This window comes from Xenopus tropicalis, chromosome 4 (genome assembly GCF_000004195.4).
Source record: "Xenopus tropicalis strain Nigerian chromosome 4, UCB_Xtro_10.0, whole genome shotgun sequence".
Lineage (NCBI taxonomy): Eukaryota > Metazoa > Chordata > Amphibia > Anura > Pipidae > Xenopus > Xenopus tropicalis.
In genome coordinates this window covers 11,227,930-11,245,850 of record NC_030680.2, presented here as the reverse complement: position 1 = coordinate 11,245,850, position 17,921 = coordinate 11,227,930, and the positions used below count along the sequence as shown (strand labels likewise).

At 41.7% G+C, this 17,921-nt stretch overlaps 1 protein-coding gene across 1 annotated transcript in view; it reads left to right on the top strand.

Annotated features, from left to right (window-relative positions):
• The window catches only part of ehf (ETS homologous factor), a 34,679-nt gene that overhangs the window by 9,795 nt on the left and 6,963 nt on the right, over window positions 1–17,921 (top strand). Inside the window, exons 2-7 of the mRNA XM_002937289.5 lie at window positions 4,130–4,229; window positions 5,080–5,316; window positions 12,483–12,542; window positions 13,132–13,191; window positions 13,723–13,791; window positions 15,550–15,615. Coding sequence (XP_002937335.2) covers window positions 4,133–4,229; window positions 5,080–5,316; window positions 12,483–12,542; window positions 13,132–13,191; window positions 13,723–13,791; window positions 15,550–15,615 — 589 coding nt within the window. The 5' untranslated portion in view covers window positions 4,130–4,132. The remainder of the gene's footprint in view (window positions 1–4,129; window positions 4,230–5,079; window positions 5,317–12,482; window positions 12,543–13,131; window positions 13,192–13,722; window positions 13,792–15,549; window positions 15,616–17,921) is intronic.

Here is a 17,921-nt window from a genome sequence, read left to right as displayed (position 1 = left end):
TGCCAAGTCAAACGGCTTGTCCTTTGATTAGTATCCACCGATAACAGCTTGCCTACCTACCTGCCGGCAGCAGCGGCTCAGTGCCTGGGTTTATTGGTGGGCCTGGTTTTTATAGCCTAGAACACCCATCACTTGAGCAGCCTTCCTCATCAAACACCCCAGCCAAATACACATACACACATACACACACATATATATATATATATATATATATATAGATACCTACATACACACATACTGTATATACATACCTACATACACACATACTGTATATACATACACACATACACACATACTGTATATACATACACACATACACACATACTGTATATACATACCTACATAGACACATACTGTATATACATACCTACATACACACATACTGTATATACATACCTACATACACACATACTGTATATACATACCTACATACACACATACTGTATATACATACACACATACTGTATATACATACCTACATACACACATACTGTATATACATACCTACATACACACATACTGTATATACATACCTACATACACACATACTGTATATACATACACACATACACACATACTGTATATACATACACACATACTGTATATACATACCTACATACACACACATATATACCTACCTACATATACACACACATACATATACACATACCTACATACACACATATATACCTACCTACATATACACACACATACATATACACACACATACATATACACATACCTACATACACACATATATACATACCTACATACACACACATACATATACACACACATACATACACACATACATATACACACACATACATATACACATACCTACATACACACATATATACATACCTACAAAAACACACACACACATATATAAATATTGTAACTACATAAATACATGCAATAATCACCCCGCATTTCGCATTCTTGTATCTCAACTCACACAATATTTTGGACTCAAGAAGGACATAGAGGGAATTCATTCATACTAGGCACACAAATAAAGGCACACAAGCACTTTATGTATGGAGTTTTAGCACATACAAGTTTGGACGTGTTTATGCACTGATAATGCTAAAGTAAATAGTAAATAAAGAAATCTCTCCGGGACCTGTAACTCATAGCAACAAATAAGCAGTTAGGTTTTATGGGTCTAAGGAAATGAAAATAATGAAAACAAACATCTGACTGGGGCTGTGGGATAGCAGGTATAGTAGGGAGAGATGGTGCCTATAGTAGCAGTGGGGGGATAATAGCCTCTGGGAAGGGACTGGGGCTGTGGGATAGCAGGTATAGTAGGGAGAGATGGTGCCTATAGTAGCAGTGGGGGAATAATAGCCTCTCGGAAGGGACTGGGGCTGTGGGATAGCAGGTATAGTAGGGAGAGATGGTGCCTATAGTAGCAGTGGGGGGATAATAGCCTCTGGGAAGGGACTGGGGCTGTGGGATAGCAGGTATAGTAGGGAGAGATGGTGCCTATAGTAGCAGTGGGATAATAGCCTCTGGGAAGGGACTGGGGCTGTGGGATAGCAGGTATAGTAGGGAGAGATGGTGCCTATAGTAGCAGTGGGGGGATAATAGCCTCTGGGAAGGGACTGGGGCTGTGGGATAGCAGGTATAGTAGGGAGAGATGGTGCCTATAGTAGCAGTGGGGGGGATAATAGCCTCTGGGAAGGGACTGGGGCTGTGGGATAGCAGGTATAGTAGGGAGAGATGGTGCCTATAGTAGCAGTGGGGGGATAATAGCCTCTGGGAAGGGACTGGGGCTGTGGGATAGCAGGTATAGTAGGGAGAGATGGTGCCTATAGTAGCAGTGGGGGAATAATAGCCTCTGGGAAGGGACTGGGGCTGTGGGATAGCAGGTATAGTAGGGAGAGATGGTGCCTATAGTAGCAGTGGGGGGATAATAGCCTCTGGGAAGGGACTGGGGCTGTGGGATAGCAGGTATAGTAGGGAGAGATGGTGCCTATAGTAGCAGTGGGGGGATAATAGCCTCTGGGAAGGGACTGGGGCTGTGGGATAGCAGGTATAGTAGGGAGAGATGGTGCCTATAGTAGCAGTGGGGGGATAATAGCCTCTGGGAAGGGACTGGGGCTGTGGGATAGCAGGTATAGTAGGGAGAGATGGTGCCTATAGTAGCAGTGGGATAATAGCCTCTGGGAAGGGACTGGGGCTGTGGGATAGCAGGTATAGTAGGGAGAGATGGTGCCTATAGTAGCAGTGGGGGGATAATAGCCTCTGGGAAGGGACTGGGGCTGGGGGATAGCAGGTATAGTAGGGAGAGATGGTGCCTATAGTAGCAGCAGGATTATTGCCTCTGGTACGGGGCATTGCAGGTATAATAGACAAGATGGTTGTTGTTCTAATATGTACTAGAGTTGCCCAATATCTATCCCTCCCTTTGCTGTTGATGCCTGACCCCCAGGCCCCACTGAATATGAAGGCTGTAAGGGATACTAGAGTTTAACATCACAACAACATTATGAGAAACGCCTCCTTTCTTTCTTCCTAAATAACAAAGTCTGCCCCTGCAACTGAAAGCCGTGGGTTGATAAAAAGCACCTGTTTTGCCCCAGACTACTATAAGACACTATTTTTCTCATTCCAAGACTATCAAAAAAAAAAATCAACATTTTTTTTAAATAAAGCTGAAATGTACAGATAATGCCAAGCAGTTTCTCAGAATTGAGGCTAATTTGTAGCGAAACCGACATCTGATACAATGAGAAATACCTAATACAACACGTAGCTCTTGTCACACTGGGTGATTAAATGCAGAGGAAATCTGGACAAGGTGTGAGACGTTGTGGAGCGAGTTACAGAAGACAATGCCTGATGATCCACCTACCTGAACGCCTCTGGCTGAAAATTCTTGTGTGTTTTGTACTACTTACCATATAAAGCCCATTGTTAGGTGAAGCAATTGTTGCACAATAAGTTACCAAAAAGCCTTATTGCGCACTCAAGCTCTCTTGATAGCTGGTGGTCAACTGGTGGTCTTCTAGTCCTGCAACCAAGGCCACTGAACACTTCTTCATTGAGCTGGCTCTACAAGCTATAAAGGGTAGTACTCAACAAAGATCTAGATGATAAAGTTAACCATAACCAAGATAAAGTTGATAACTGGATAGCATCTTCCTGTCTGGTCCTTGGTTCCACAATTGAATCTGAAAAGTCAAAGTAACAGGATAACATAACAACTGAATTGTTGGGCCACTCTTGGCTACATTCAGGAAAATATATTCCTCAGGCTGGGGTCATCATTTAGAAGACCACAAATGAAAGGAGAAGTCACATGGATTTCTTGGTGGGTATTGCCCTGCAATGTTCATTGTAAAGTAGACAACTGGGACAACTCTCTTCCTCGGGGTCCCCAAAGCTTGTGCCTTTGGTTTCTGCTTTGCAATAAACACTGTAGAGTGATAGCCCACCAAGAATTCTGTGTGCCTTCATCCTTGTGGTAAATACTGGCCTGGAGCAGCCTGGGTCTGAGGGGCACCAGTGTGAATAAAGTAGGTGGTGAGCTGAAGTTTGACTGTATTCAATCGTTAGAAGACCGTATCTCACACTCACATATAAACAACGCACGAGGCACAATTGCATCCTCTAGAAGGTTCCATAAACTTCAAAATGGGCCTGCATGGAAGGGGGTCCTTTTGACCATTTATGCGGTTGCTCGCCTAGAGGAAAAAGCTTTAATAACAAAAAAAGATTGTAAATAATTTGTGGTGATATGGATTTATCTTGTTCTGCTTTTTGTGAAGGTGAAACATGTGGGAACATTAATGTTCTCCTCTAAAACACATAAAAAACTTCACTTCCCACCGTACTATATATATCCACCTTCTTCCTGGCCTGGCCAGTGACATATGTGCGTAGTAGCTTTCCTTCCAAACTGACAACTTGCCTTCATTATATTGTCAAAGACAAATCTAATTGGACTGCCAAGAATAGTGACTATAGCAGGGCAAGAGTAGGACAAGATGGTCACAGTTGGACAAGATGGCACCAGTAGAAATTTATATTAGTCCCACCTAACCTGCAGCTGTTTAAGGTAAAACTGTGGCCAGCTGACGAGCCTTGCCTCTACTAAAGATGTCCCTTTCTGTTTCAGACCATGATTTTACAAGGAAACAGCATTATGAATATTAACCATGGCACCAACCCGCTTGTCCACCAACCAGCCTGGAATAACCCATACCCTCCTTGTGATGGTAAGAAAATGTAAGCTTTTGTGTTGGATGGGGCAACAGAGGCCAAGGATCATATTAGTCCAGTGTTTCGGTTTTAGCTGAAAAGAGATTCTGGGTTCCCTCTCTTTCACACAGTTCTCAGATATTAATATGACGGTCAACCATTCTTTTGTGGTTTATCTGTAGGGCCCCTTAAACTCATTATATGATCACAAATACTGTTGTATCTTCATAAAAATGACTCTTGTGTAGTTTAGAGACTACCCAACTTCACAAAAGGCATTTACACTGAAATGTTCTCTGGCTCCCCTAATTCACAACTTTGGGTCCCCACCAGGGCAGCCAGCCCCCCAGACAGTGGGAACCACTTATTGAAATGTTTGAGGAACACTTAAGAAAGGCCCCAGACTGGCAATCTGTGGGTTCTTGCAAACGCCAAAAGGGCTACTATAAGATGCCATAGACAGTCACTGTTTATTGAGCTGGGGGGGGCTGTTTGGGCCTCTATGTACTGGAAATGCCAAGACCTACTTTGGGTCTCAGTCCAGACCTGAATTTACACACGGGGCGTTGGAGAGAATTGGTGATTTCCCTTTATTGTATGATGACTTGGGAAATCCAAGTTTCTTTGGGTAGACATCCTCAAACAGGTGGGTCTTTGGGTACCAGTTGAAAGTTTGGAAGGAACGGAACAGTTTGACGGTCAAGTGAAATCTTGTGGTCCCAATTAGAGTAGCATCTTATTGAATCAATTATATATATTCCATCTAACAGATAATTCTATCAAGTTATTGATAAGTGCAATACGGTGGTATGGCACTATAATGGAAGTAGAAAGCCTCTTACCACATTATATCTTTGCCGACTACAGGCTATTTTGGGGGTCAGTGGCACGACATTCATCCTCAGTACTGGAGCAAGTTTCAGGTGTGGGAGTGGCTACAGCAGCTAGTAGACACCAACCAACTGGATGCAAACTGTATCCCTTTCCATGATTTCGACATTGCCGGGGAGCATCTGTGCAACATGACCCTGCCGGACTTTACGCAGGCTGCAGGCTCAGCTGGACACATCCTGTACAACAACCTCCAGAATCTCAAGTGGAACGGTGAGTAAAGTGAATGAGTCTGTTCCAGCCAATAGCTCACAACCCCAAGTTGCCTTAGAAAGACACTGCCATTGGTCCCCAAGTGCTCATATGGCAACAGTCTCCCAAAACGAATACAGGTATGGAATCCCTTATCTGGAAACCCGTTATCCAGAAAGCTCCGAATTACAGAAAGGCCTAAGATATAATTACCCCTTATTGGGGACAGAACAGCCCTATTGGGTTTATTTCATGGTTAAATGATTCCCTTTTCTCTGTAATAATAAAACAGTACCTGTACTTGATCCCAACTAAGATATAATTACCCCTTATTGGGGGCAGAACAGTCCTATTGGGTTTATTTAATGGTTAAATGATTCCCTTTTCTCTGTAATAATAAAACAGTACCTGTACTTGATCCCAACTAAGATATAATTACCCCTTATTGGGGACAGAACAGCCCTATTGGGTTTATTTCATGGTTAAATGATTCCCTTTTCTCTGTAATAATAAAACAGTACCTGTACTTGATCCCAACTAAGATATAATTACCCCTTATTGGGGGCAGAACAGCCCTATTGGGTTTATTTCATGGATAAATGATTCCCTTTTCTCTGTAATAATAAAACAGTACCTGTACTTGATCCCAACTAAGATATAATTACCCCTTATTGGGGCAGAACAGCCCTATTGGGTTTATTTCATGGTTAAATGATTCCCTTTTCTCTGTAATAATAAAACAGTACCTGTACTTGATCCCAACTAAGATATAATTACCCCTTATTGGGGCAGAACAGCCCTATTGGGTTTAATTAATGGTTAAATGATTCCCTTTTCTCTGTAATAATAAAACAGTACCTGTACTTGATCCCAACTAAGATATAATTACCCCTTATTGGGGGCAGAACAGCCCTATTGGGTTTATTTCATGGTTAAATGATTCCCTTTTCTCTGTAATAATAAAACAATACCAGTACTTGATCCCAACTAAGATATAATTACCCCTTATTGGGGGCAGAACAGCCCTATTGGGTTTATTTAATGGTTAAATGATTCCCTTTTCTCTGTAATAATAAAACAGTACCTGTACTTGATCCCAACTAAGATATAATTACCCCTTATTGGGGCAGAACAGCCCTATTGGGTTTATTTCATGGTTAAATGATTCCCTTTTCCTTGGTCCCGAGCATTCTGGATAACGGGTCCTATACATGTACAACCTATTTGTATCATTTTTTGACTTGGTCCAAAAACATTGCCCCTTTACATTAAAGCAGGCGGAAAGCTTTACCTTAGCGTTTCCCATATAATATTTCTATTTACAAGGAAATATTTCAGAAACCTGACATCAGCCAACGCCAATAAATTTGCCTTTTAAAACAAAGCAATTACTTCTCGGAGAGAGAAAACCCACTAAACAAACACAGCATCAGGCAGTAGGAGGATCTGGAAGACAGACTAACCTGCTGAATATTGCACCAACCAGAAAATCTGGATTTACTTGATGCCGAGAGTCACGGCTTTATCTTAGAAATAAGTCAGAATCATTATCGTTCTTGTCATTAATCATGGCTGCCGACCAACTGTATAAAAGAAGACTCTACATATACAGATATAAATGATATTATGGGGGTTTTCTTTTGGAATTGCTTGAAATAGCTCTCTGGATAAAAATAACAATGTTGACAGTTCCCCTTTAAAGATTTATTTATTGTTGCGAATGAAAACGTAGCCAAGAGATAATTTATATTTTTAGAAGTGACGTCAAAGAGTATTATCAGATTGGCATAAAGATATCAGCAAATAATTCTCTGTTATGTCTTTTCTCCTGAGCTGCCATTTTCTGATGTTCCGTGTGTCTCTTACTGATCACCTGACCTGATCACCAATGTACAATTAAACCCCCCCTCTGTCCATTCATTGGCTGATGTAGCCTAGCATGTACGTGTGCCCTTGGTTTGTGTGTGAGCACAGTGCCTTTATGGCCGTGTTATAATAGGAGATTATCCAATGATACATGGAGGCAGATTCATTCAGTTTTTAAAAATTTGACTGTGGAAAAAAAAAATCACAATTAAATGCAGTCATGTATTTTTTCTAAAGGGGATACAAACCCAGCCATGATGCTGTCCCACTGCCCCCCCTAGTTTTGCTCAAGAAGCTGCCAAAATACATAATTATAGATGCAAGAAAATTCACCAATGAGAATTCTACTGATAAATAACTTCATTATAAATGCAGAAGAAGTGACCAATGAGAATGCTGATTCCCAGCACTGTGTCAGGCCCCTTGCTGGTACCTTACATATAGAGATAATGATGGCATTTTCCCCTCATTATATGGCACAGGAATCAGACATGGGGATAAGGGCAGACTTGTTCAGTGCTGGGAAACTGGGTTTAATGCTCCCAACTCCAATTGCAGGAACAGAGAACATGGAGCTGGATTTATACAGATCAGCTGGGATTCTCATTGGGGGATTTTTCTCTTTTTAAAGCAGTCGCTGGCTGTGGGGATTTGGGGAAAAGTTTTATTGTGCAATATTGCTTTAACAACCCTGATGTTGCTGGACTACAGCTCCCAGCATGCCTCACCCTACATTATTCTGGGATTTGTAGTCCAGCAATAACTGAGTAAAGTTTGGTTGAGCAGTGCTGTGCAGCAGGGTTTATATCCCCTTTAGAAAAAAAAACTTCAATAGTGAAAAATCAATTGATTTAATTTGGAGAAAATCCCATTTTTTTTCCAAATGTGACTTTTTAAAGCTTGACTTCAAATACATCTTCCATAGACTTATACAAAAACTACCAAGTTTTGAATTTGAATTTTCCAGATTTTTTTTTTTAATCCGATAAGGATCTTAAATTTTCTAGATTGCCGCCCTATTTATCGAACAAACTTCAATTGGAAAAACGTCATCATATTAATTAGGGGAAATAAAACTAGATGACCACAAAATCTACATTGTTCCATTCATTTTTACAAATTCTATTAAAGACTTGAAAAATAAAATATTTAAAAAAATAAAAAATTAAGAAAAAAAATTGCTTGAATGTTAAAAATACCAGATTTTTGCTGCTTTATTTATTTTTGATATATATATATATTCTTTTTGATTGACATATCTAAAAATTCTGAATTTGTTCTTTCCCCCATCACTAATGAAAATATTTTATTTAAATAAAACATGATTTTTTTTTATCATGGGGTGCATTATATGATGTATTTTATACAGACCTGCAATGTTTAGGAATATCGTTTTTTTTTTTTCTTTTCATGTTTGTACGATATTTAGAAGAAATTTCTAGCAGTGATTTTTTAGCATTTGAGCTCTTTTTAGATTTTTGAGAAGTGAAAGGGCAACTTAAGAGTCTGTTGTGCAATTTCTGTATCTATATTAGTGTAGGCGTTAAAAAAAGCTTATTCTGTCTTTGAAATTTCCTGCTTCCTTTATCTCCCAATTTTAAAGCTTATTGCAAGCAGGTAAAGGTGCGTAGCTGGGAATTCCCACTGGATTTCTAGGGTTGAAGTTGTTAACTGTTTTTCCTCCAGAATCAGAATCAGAATTATTCGTTCATTCAAAGTAAAGCTGCACTGAGTCCTCTATCAAAAAGAAACACAGGATTTCTTGTCTCCTTTTTTTGTAAACATGTTTTTCTGTGTCTGACTTCCTCTCTCAGAAAAATCCTTCATTCCCTGGGCCAGAGTCTGCACAGTTCTCTCCTCTCTCCCTTCTCCTGCTCCCATAAGAATTCATAAAACTCACTCCCCCTTCCCTTAGGGCCGTGACAGATGAGGAGATTAGTTGCCTGTGACAAATCTCCCTTGTCACGGGCGGCTAATTTCCCCGAAATGCCATCCCACCCGCTAGAATGTAAATTGCCGGTGGGATGGCAATTTGCCAAAATCGCCGAAGTTGCCTTGAGAGGAAACTTTGGAGATTTTGGCGCCACGCATGCCATCCCACCAGCGATTTACATTCTAGCTGGTGGGATGGCATTTCGGGGAGATTAGTCGCCCGTGACAAGGGAGATTTGTCACGCGGCGACTAATCTCCCCTTCTGCCACGGCCCTTAGGAATGTGTAATCTGAATTATAACAGCTAGAGCTGCAGCAAGAGGATACTTAAAATGGCAGCTGCTATCTTAAACAAACAGAGGGAGTTCTAGGGCTGTTTACTCAGGTATGGTAAAGCTTTCTGCAGAATAAATATAGAGTACTAGGTGGCACTAATGTGGCGAATCTATTGCCAGTAAAATGCCAAAATGACTTTCCTTCACATTTAATAAATTCTAGAAGTTAGGAAAATATAGAAATTAAGAAAATTCTTTCATTTGTAAATTAGGCTCTAAAGCCATACATGTACAGATATTATTACATTTTTCTAGGATTTTTGGGACACATATGTCCAATAAATATCTGCAATGGCTATTCTCATTGTATGGATATTGCTTATCGCATTGATTGGCCAGGTTCAACCTTTTAAGTTGGTTGGGCTCAAAGAGCAAACATAACTTCTATTGGCATATTGGAGTCAATTCGATGATAATGATAGAACATTAGTGGCAAACGATGATGCTCCTGATTGGTTCCTGCCTTTTTAATGATTCACCATTTAATATGTCGTCAATATATCATTAATATATCAATATACTGAACGATTCATTGCTGACAGAGAATTGTCGGTGTGTGTATAGCCAACATACATGTTCTACTTCAGTGGCAACATCTCCAAAATCTTCAGGTCTCTGCACAAATTCAATAGAAATTGAAAAAATGACTATGTTTGAATATAAATAATTTACTTAAAGAGACAAAATCCCTCATTTCCGTATTTATGAGAGTTAAGGCACACACCCTGGCATGACTACCTCTCTACTTCCTCCTTGGCAGAATTAAAATGTAACAAATACTCAAGTATCCAAATTAGGAACATGTTGGGCCAAGCTATATTTTTTTCATCATGAAACTTACTGGTTTGCCTCTAGCAGTCTTAATAGATTTAATAGCCTTGAACTGTTTTATTACATCAGATGCAGTTCAGCTTTAATAGGACTCCTATATGCATGTTGTTTAATTTATAAAGGGTCCAACCAGAATGTATCCAATCAAAGCATTAGAACTTTCAAAGGACTAGACCAACCTGGGGCGAGTTAGAGCTTACATTGATTACACCAACTTGTATCCAAAAAGAACATTAGGACACTCCATTGGCAAGGTCAGCTTCTGTCCAATGAGAACATAAGACCATTCACAAGACTAGGCCAACTTGTATCCAATAAGAACATTAGAACACTCCATTGGCAAAGTCAGCTTGTGTCCAATAAGAACATTCCCAAGACTAGGCCAACTTGTATCCAATAAGAACATTAGAACACTCCATTGGTAAGTTCATCTTGTGTCCAATAAGAACATTCACAAGACTAGGCCAACTTGTATCCAATAAGAACATCAGAACACTCCATTGGCAAGGTCAGTTTGTGTCTAATAAGAACATAAGAACATTCAGAAGACTAGGCCAACTTGTATCCAATAAGAACATCAGAACACTCCATTGGCAAGGTCAGCTTGTGTCCAATAAGAACATTCACAAGACTAGACCAACTTGTATCCAATAAGAACATTAGGACACTCCATTGGCAAGGTCAGCTTGTGTCCAATAAGAACATTCACAAGACTAGGCCAACTTGTATCCAATAAGAACATTAGAACACTCCATTGGCAAGGTCAGCTTCTGTCCAATGAGAACATAAGAACATTCACACGACTAGGCCAACTTGTATCCAATAAGAACATTAGAACACTCCATTGGCAAGGCCAGCTTGTGTCCAGTAAAAACATTCACAAGACTAGGCCAACTTGTATCCAATAAGAACATTAGAACACTCCATTGGCAAGGTCAGCTTGTGTCCAATAAGAACATTCACAAGACTAGGCCAACTTGTATCCAATAAGAACATCAGAACACTCCATTGGCAAGGTCAGCTTGTGTCCAATAAGAACATTCACAAGACTAGACCAACTTGTATCCAATAAGAACATTAGGACACTCCATTGGCAAGGTCAGCTTGTGTCCAATAAGAACATTCACAAGACTAGGCCAACTTGTATCCAATAAGAACATTAGAACACTCCATTGGCAAGGTCAGCTTCTGTCCAATGAGAACATAAGAACATTCACACGACTAGGCCAACTTGTATCCAATAAGAACATTAGAACACTCCATTGGCAAGGCCAGCTTGTGTCCAGTAAAAACATTCACAAGACTAGGCCAACTTGTATCCAATAAGAACATTAGAACACTCCATTGGCAAGGTCAGCTTGTGTCTTATAAGAACATTCACAAGACTAGGCCAACTTGTATCCAATAAGAACATTAGGACACTCCATTGGCAAGGTCAGCTTGTGTCCAGTAAGAACATTCACAAGACTAGGCAAACTTGTATCCAATAAGAACATTAGGACAATCCATTGGCAAGGTCAGCTTGTGTCCAGTAAGAACATTCACAAGACTAGGCCAACTTGTATCCAATAAGAACATTAGGACACTCCATTAACAAGGCCAGCTTGTGTCCAGTAAGAACATTCACAAGACTAGGCCAACTTCTATCCAATAAGAACATTAGAACGCTCCATTAACAAGGCCAGCTTGTGTCCAGTAAGAACATTCACAAGACTAGGCCAACTTGTATCCAATAAGAACATTAGGACACTCCATTGGCAAGGTCAGCTTGTGTCTTATAAGAACATTCACAAGACTAGGCCAACTTCTATCCAATAAGAACATTAGAACACTCCATTAAGAAGGCCAGCTTGTGTCCAGTAAGAACATTCACAAGACTAGGCCAACTTGTATCCAAAAAGAACATTAGGACACTCCATTAACAAGGCCAGCTTGTGTCCAGTAAGAACATTCACAAGACTAGGCCAACTTCTATCCAATAAGAACATTAGAACGCTCCATTAACAAGGCCAGCTTGTGTCCAGTAAGAACATTCACAAGACTAGGCCAACTTGTATCCAATAAGAACATTAGGACACTCCATTAACAAGGCTTGTGTCCAGTAAGAATATTATATATACCTGTATAATATTATATATATATATATACAGTATAATTGACACTGATGCTCTTTGGAAAAATTTTCTTTGCATTAACTGTTTTCAATGATTGTGTTCCCTGCAGGTCAGTGTGGAAGCCAGATGCTGCAGTCATTCAATGTTGTCATAAAAACTGAACAAACAGGTAAATGTAGAAAGTGGAAACACAGAGTATGTGATCAGCACAAAGCACACAGCAAAATATATTTACATACTTACAAATGAGATTAACCAAGGCTACCTACATATGGAAATATGTCTATTCACCTTGATAAGTAGCTGGAAGTCAAGCCTCACATTGCAGAGGATGCTGGGAGCTATCCCCCCCTTACAGGTTAAACTTACATTTACAGTTATTCCTGTTTTCATTCCATGTAACATCCATTCTATAAAATAGAGCCTTCGATCATTGGTTTCCAACCAGTAGGGTTGGCTTCACCCTGGACTGCCCAGAGCAGTGGCAGGGGGTCCAACCTGAAGACCATTTAAGGTAAGATTGGGGGTGAATGTCTATTTGCACCCCTAGATACCACAGGAAGCCCAGCTTCCATCAAAGTAAGGTGTAAGGCAAATCATGGGGCTCTAACCACATTCTGGACCATAACCAGGGTCTTGGACCTGAAACCACTGCCTTGGGTTAATAGTATTATTATTATTTCAGTAAAACACAATCATTTCCCAGGCTCATTATTATATTTAAGAGATGCCATTTACCTGCTTTGTTTTATTTTCAGAGCCTTCTTCGATGCCACCATGGAAGGATGAAGGATATTTTTATGACAACAGCTATGATGGTATGTATGACACATATTCTGGTTCCATTGTAGGGTTTCCATGATTTGGCAACACAGATGACTATTAGGTTAGCAATTGGGGAAAAATCTTACATTGTAAAGATTTAACTGATTGGTCACCGTATGCAGAGGTGCAACTTGATGAACTCCATATATTAACCCAGTAGGGGGACACTGGTCAGCCTGGCTTTCGGCTTGGTCCGGTCAAAGTTGGGGTAGTGATGTCACATTCTAATCAGCCATTTAATACAGGAACAAATGATTACAGTTCAATTGGAAATTGGCAAATGTGAGGCTAAGCACGACCAACTTGGGACCTCAGGACCTGAGCAAGCACCATGGCAAAGAACATACAGTTAGTAGGGGTCATTGCACAAACTACAGGTGGATGATCAGTGGATGGAGAGGGTGGTATTAAGAAGCTGGAGGTCAGTTGGACACGAAACTCTGCACTGGGGCCCATACGCTTCTGGTTATGCCTTGGCCAACTTCACATAAAGATCTTTCTATGTTCTATTTCTTATGTTATAGAAATGTATGAGAGTAAACCATTCTGCCGGAATCAGCACCCTCTGCCTTCCTCCAGCCCTTACACCATGGGTAAGTATGTCCTTCTGCAGGAATCTATAAATGGGGCTGATGTCCTTTCAAACAAGGAATGTGTTCCCTGTATAACTCAGCCTGCAGCCTTGTGCCTTTATATGGGCACAGAACCCCTCAGTGACTGCTAATATCCTTATCATTTACAGTAGGGGGTACATTATCCCTTATAATACATGAGTGATACTCAGAGTTCCCTGTATAACTCAGCCTGCAGCCTTGTGCCTTTATATGGGCACAGAACCCCTCAGTGACTGCTAATATCCTTATCATTTACAGTAGGGGGTACATTATCCCTTATAATACATGAGTGATACTCAGAGTTCCCTGTATAACTCAGCCTGCAGCCTTGTGCCTTTATATGGGGGGCACAGAACCCCTCAGTGACTGCTAATATCCTTATCATTTACAGTAGGGGGTACATTATCCCTTATAATACATGAGTGATACTCAGAGTTCCCTGTATAACTCAGCCTGCAGCCTTGTGCCTTTATATGGGCACAGAACCCCTCAGTGACTGCTAATATCCTTATCATTTACAGTAGGGGGTACATTATCCCTTATAATACATGAGTGATACTCAGAGTTCCCTGTATAACTCAGCCTGCAGCCTTGTGCCTTTATATGGGGGGCACAGAACCCCTCAGTGACTGCTAATATCCTTATCATTTACAGTAGGGGGTACATTATCCCTTATAATACATGAGTGATACTCAGAGTTCCCTGTATAACTCAGCCTGCAGCCTTGTGCCTTTATATGGGCACAGAACCCCTCAGTGACTGCTAATATCCTTATCATTAACAGTAGGGGGTACATTATCCCTTATAATACATGAGTGATACTCAGAGTTCCCTGTATAACTCAGCCTGCAGCCTTGTGCCTTTATATGGGCACAGAACCCCTCAGTGACTGCTAATATCCTTATCATTTACAGTAGGGGGTACATTATCCCTTATAATTCATGAGTGATACTCAGAGTTCCCTGTATAACTCAGCCTGTAGCCTTGTGCCTTTATATGGGCACAGAACCCCTCAGTGACTGCTAATATCCTTATCATTAACAGTAGGGGGTACATTATCCCTTATAATACATGAGTGATACTCAGAGTTCCCTGTATAACTCAGCCTGCAGCCTTGTGCCTTTATATGGGCACAGAACCCCTCAGTGACTGCTAATATCCTTATCATTTACAGTAGGGGGGTACATTATCCCTTATAATACATGAGTGATACTCAGAGTTCCCTGTATAACTCAGCCTGCAGCCTTGTGCCTTTATATGGGCACAGAACCCCTCAGTGACTGCTAATATCCTTATCATTTACAGTAGGGGGTACATTATCCCTTATAATACATGAGTGATACTCAGAGTTCCCTGTATAACTCAGCCTGCAGCCTTGTGCCTTTATATGGGCACAGAACCCCTCAGTGACTGCTAATATCCTTATCATTTACAGTAGGGGGTACATTATCCCTTATAATACATGAGTGATACTCAGAGTTCCCTGTATAACTCAGTCTGTAGCCTTGTGCCTTTATATGGGCACAGAACCCCTCAGTGACTGCTAATATCCTTATCATTTACATTAGGGGGTATATTATCCCTATATACAATATTGTATGAGCTAGACTTTGTAAACATTGATGCCTCCATTAGACCTCAGTTGACCCTTGCTGTATGGAACTTTCCACAGTCTCTGTTACACCATCCCTGGCATGGGCGAGCCACTGAATAACAATGGCTTTATTTGTCCTTTAGTCTATACAGAGCCCGACGGGAAAAAGGTTCATGAACATCCTCAGAAACCCAGCACCAAGAAACACAGTAAGTGATTGTTAATATGCCAAAAAAGGTAAATAGTGGAGCCCTTATCTATAGTGCAGGATGCGTGGGAGGGGGACGCACATTTAATGAATGGAATAAACTGAACTTTGGAACCGATTCAACAACAGTCATTTTGTCACTTGGTTTATATTGCGCTGTGGCATTAAACCATTATTTTGGAACTGGTAAATTATGGTGTCCATCCATTGCTAAGAGGCCAGGCTACTGATGGGGATAATAGAACCTGTGGGTATTTGTGGCCCGTCATGCCATCCTACAAGAGAATATCATGGGATGGTGGGATATTTATGGAAGATGGGCACCTACCCAGGCCACAGGGTTAGTAACTTGCCTCAGTAGAGGTTCAGTCTCTCTGGATTCTACCCCCTTTCTTACTGTCTAACATTTTTTTGGAGTCTCCTTAGCCCTTAACGAGGTCCCAACTACATAAAAACATGGCCTCTAATTACCTTGAATTATTAAACTGGGCACACGTCAACTGTTGCTGTTTTAACTTTCTTTGCTATTTATAGTTTCATTGATCTTGAGGAAATAGGTAAAGATATAATAAAGTCCCAGGTTACTCCATAGAACCATAAATACATAAAATATTTCCTGCTTCCGTCAGTACAGCTATGTCACATATCAGAAAGATCAGAGGTCCTTCTGTGTCACTTCGGCCTTCATATCTGTACTAGCTATCTTTATAATTGTAGTGAATGATATATACCAACTACTATTTCTAGTCACAAACCAGTAATTCTGGGATTGAATTTTGCAGTTTGATTGGCAATCACACAGGGACTTTTGGGCTGTGGGATAGCAGGTATAGTAGGTAGAGATGGTGCCTACAGTAGCAGTGGGGGGATAATAGCCTCTGGGAAGGGACTGGGGCTGTGGGATAGCAGGTATAGTAGGGAGAGATGGTGCCTATAGTAGCAGTGGGGGGATAATAGCCTCTGGGAAGGGACTGGGGCTGTGGGATAGCAGGTATAGTAGGGAGAGATGGTGCCTATAGTAGCAGTGGGGGGATAATAGCCCCTGGGAAGGGACTGGGGCTGTGGGATAGCAGGTATAGTAGGGAGAGATGGTGCCTACAGTAGCAGTGGGGGGATAATAGCCTCTGGGAAGGGACTGTGGCTGTGGGATAGCAGGTATAGTAGGGAGAGATGGTGCCTATAGTAGCAGTGGGGGGATAATAGCCTCTGGGAAGGGACTGGGGCTGTGGGATAGCAGGTATAGTAGGGAGAGATGGTGCCTATAGTAGCAGTGGGGGGATAATAGCCTCTGGGAAGGGACTGGGGCTGTGGGATAGCAGGTATAGTAGGGAGAGATGGTGCCTATAGTAGCAGTGGGATAATAGCCTCTGGGAAGGGACTGGGGCTGTGGGATAGCAGGTATAGTAGGGAGAGATGGTGCCTATAGTAGCAGTGGGGGGATAATAGCCTCTGGGAAGGGACTGTGGCTGTGGGATAGCAGGTATAGTAAGGAGAGATGGTGCCTATAGTAGCAGTGGGATAATAGCCTCTGGGAAGGGACTGGGGCTGTGGGATAGCAGGTTTAGTAGGGAGAGATGGTGCCTATAGTAGCAGTGGGGGGATAATAGTCTCTGGGAAGGGACTGGGGCTGTGGGATAGCAGGTATAGTAGGGAGAGATGGTGCCTATAGTAGCAGTGGGGGGATAATAGCCTCTGGGAAGGGACTGGGGCTGTGGGATAGCAGGTATAGTAGGGAGAGATGGTGCCTATAGTAGCAGTGGGGGGATAATAGCCTCTGGGAAGGGACTGGGGCTGTGGGATAGCAGGTATAGTAGGGAGAGATGGTGCCTATAGTAGCAGTGGGGGGATAATAGCCTCTGGGAAGGGACTGTGGCTGTGGGATAGCAGGTATAGTAAGGAGAGATGGTGCCTATAGTAGCAGTGGGATAATAGCCTCTGGGAAGGGACTGGGGCTGTGGGATAGCAGGTTTAGTAGGGAGAGATGGTGCCTATAGTAGCAGCGGGGGGATAATAACCTCTGGGAAGGGACTGTGACTGTGGGATAGATGGTATAGTAGGGAGAGATGGTGCCTATAGTAGCAGTGGGGGGATAATAGCCTCTGGGAAGGGACTGGGGCTGTGGGATAGCAGGTATAGTAGGGAGAGATGGTGCCTATAGTAGCAGTGGGGGGATAATAGCCTCTGGGAAGGGACTGTGACTGTGGGATAGATGGTATAGTAGGGAGAGATGGTGCCTATTATAGCAGTGGGGGGATAATAGCCTCTGGGAAGGGACTGGGGCTGTGGGATAGCAGGTATAGTAAGGAG